At 36.3% G+C, this 1619-nt stretch overlaps 1 protein-coding gene across 1 annotated transcript; it reads left to right on the top strand.

Moving 5' to 3' along the window:
• Nucleotides 1-545: 545 nt before the first annotated feature.
• On the top strand, nt 546-1379 carry LOC131177893 (uncharacterized). Its single transcript, XM_058143063.1, has one exon. The coding sequence runs from the start codon at nt 546-548 to the stop codon at nt 1377-1379; it is 834 nt and encodes a 277-aa protein (XP_057999046.1).
• Nucleotides 1380-1619: the final 240 nt, after the last annotated feature.

Raw genomic sequence — 1619 nt, 5'->3', positions numbered from 1 at the left:
TTATCAATTTTTCCGGGGTACACCTGAAAATGAAATGACCAATATCAGTTTAGTGCCTCAAAATTTTAGGATTCTACAATCCTTCATTTGATATTTGCTCAATCCTAGAAGTGATAGTCACTCATATGCAAATAGCCTTGATTTATGCATTATGTGGCACTTAGTTAACAAAATCAGATTTAATTTGCCATTTTTTATTTTTAAAGTGATTGCTAAGTCTAGTAAGCATAGAAGGTTGCCATATGCTATGCCTTTGACTCTTATATTTCAAGCTATGGGAGTTGATTTGAGCACAGAAAAGAAGTTTAGCAATCCTATCCCCATTAAGGAGATATTCAAGGCTGATGAGGGCAGGAAAAGGAGTAAGAAAGAAGAAAAAAAAGTAAGAAGAAGAGACTGAGATTGAGATTGAGATTGAGATTGAATCTGAATCAGAATCAAATTCTGAAACAGAATTGGACATCCCACTAAGCAAGTTGAAAGCGAGAAGTTCTAAGATTATGAAGGGGAAAGCTCTAAGAAGAAAGAGAAAATGAAGCTGAAAAATGTCAGATTTTGTGAAAATCAGTAAAGCAAATTTGGACATGATGAAGGAAATCAAAGAAATGAGTGGACTGACCTTGAGTATTTTAGAAAAATCTCATGAATTGCAGAAGGGAATTATGGCTGAACACAATGCAAAGATGGATATGTTGATTAATAGATTGGATAGACAAGAATGGTTCATGAAGAAGATGGCTCAAATGCTGTTTGGTGAATCTTTTGGAAAGTTTGGAGATTTTGGAAGCTACCCACAGGGTACTGCTGGTACTAGCAATGAAAAGGCTGTTGGACCAATTGGAGTAAAAATTTCTAAAGTGGAAGAAGAAGAAGAGGAGCATGTAGAAGCTGCTGAAAAGGTACAAGAAGAAAGTAAGCTAGCTGAGGTTGAAGAAGTAGAGAAAAATGACGAGAAAGAAAAATCTGCAGAAGAGGCATCAGAAGCAGAACAAGAACCTGACAAAGAGAAATCAAGAGAATCCTCCTCATCTCATACTAAAAGCAACAGCAGCGGTGACAATGGAAAAAGTGAAGGCAGAAATGGTTCAAGGCAAGAAGAGGAGAAGGAAGAGCAGTCACAAGACCCATCCTCTGAACAACCAAATACTGTTCCTAATGCCTATCAACCAGTACCTGAATCAACCATCTCTTTACCCATGCAATACGGACCTAGAAGAACCAAAGCACAAGCCAGAAAATCAGTTCTACCCATTCCTCCAAAAATCCAAGTAACCATACCTGAAAAAGAACCCCCAAAGAAGAAGAAACAAGCCAAACTTGTTGATCCCACTCACCTTAGGAGAAGTGGTAGAATTCTTTGCAGCAAAGAAAAATTTTGAGATTTTTTGAAATATGCTTTATGACTTTCAAAGTTGTGTCTTTTTGTCTTTCTTTTTTAAATAGGGGAGAAAATAGGAGAAAGCCTATCCTTTTGTTGATGTCAAAAAAGGGGAGAAATCAGGAGAAGATAGGAAAATATTTTAACTGACAGAATGTTTTTAGTTAACTGGGTACATTTTTAGTTAACTAATTTTGTTCAGTGGTTATATGGTTCATATTCTGATGTAGATATTTTGGAC

Source organism: Hevea brasiliensis, chromosome 2 (genome assembly GCF_030052815.1).
Source record: "Hevea brasiliensis isolate MT/VB/25A 57/8 chromosome 2, ASM3005281v1, whole genome shotgun sequence".
Classification (NCBI taxonomy): Eukaryota; Viridiplantae; Streptophyta; class Magnoliopsida; order Malpighiales; family Euphorbiaceae; genus Hevea; species Hevea brasiliensis.
Note: the sequence above shows the minus strand (reverse complement) of the source record. Positions and strands in the feature narration are given on the sequence as shown.

Bases quoted from the DNA above. Each gene is read 5' to 3' on its own strand.
- LOC131177893 (XM_058143063.1), top strand. From the start codon at position 546: ATGTCAGATTTTGTGAAAATCAGTAAAGCAAATTTGGACATGATGAAG.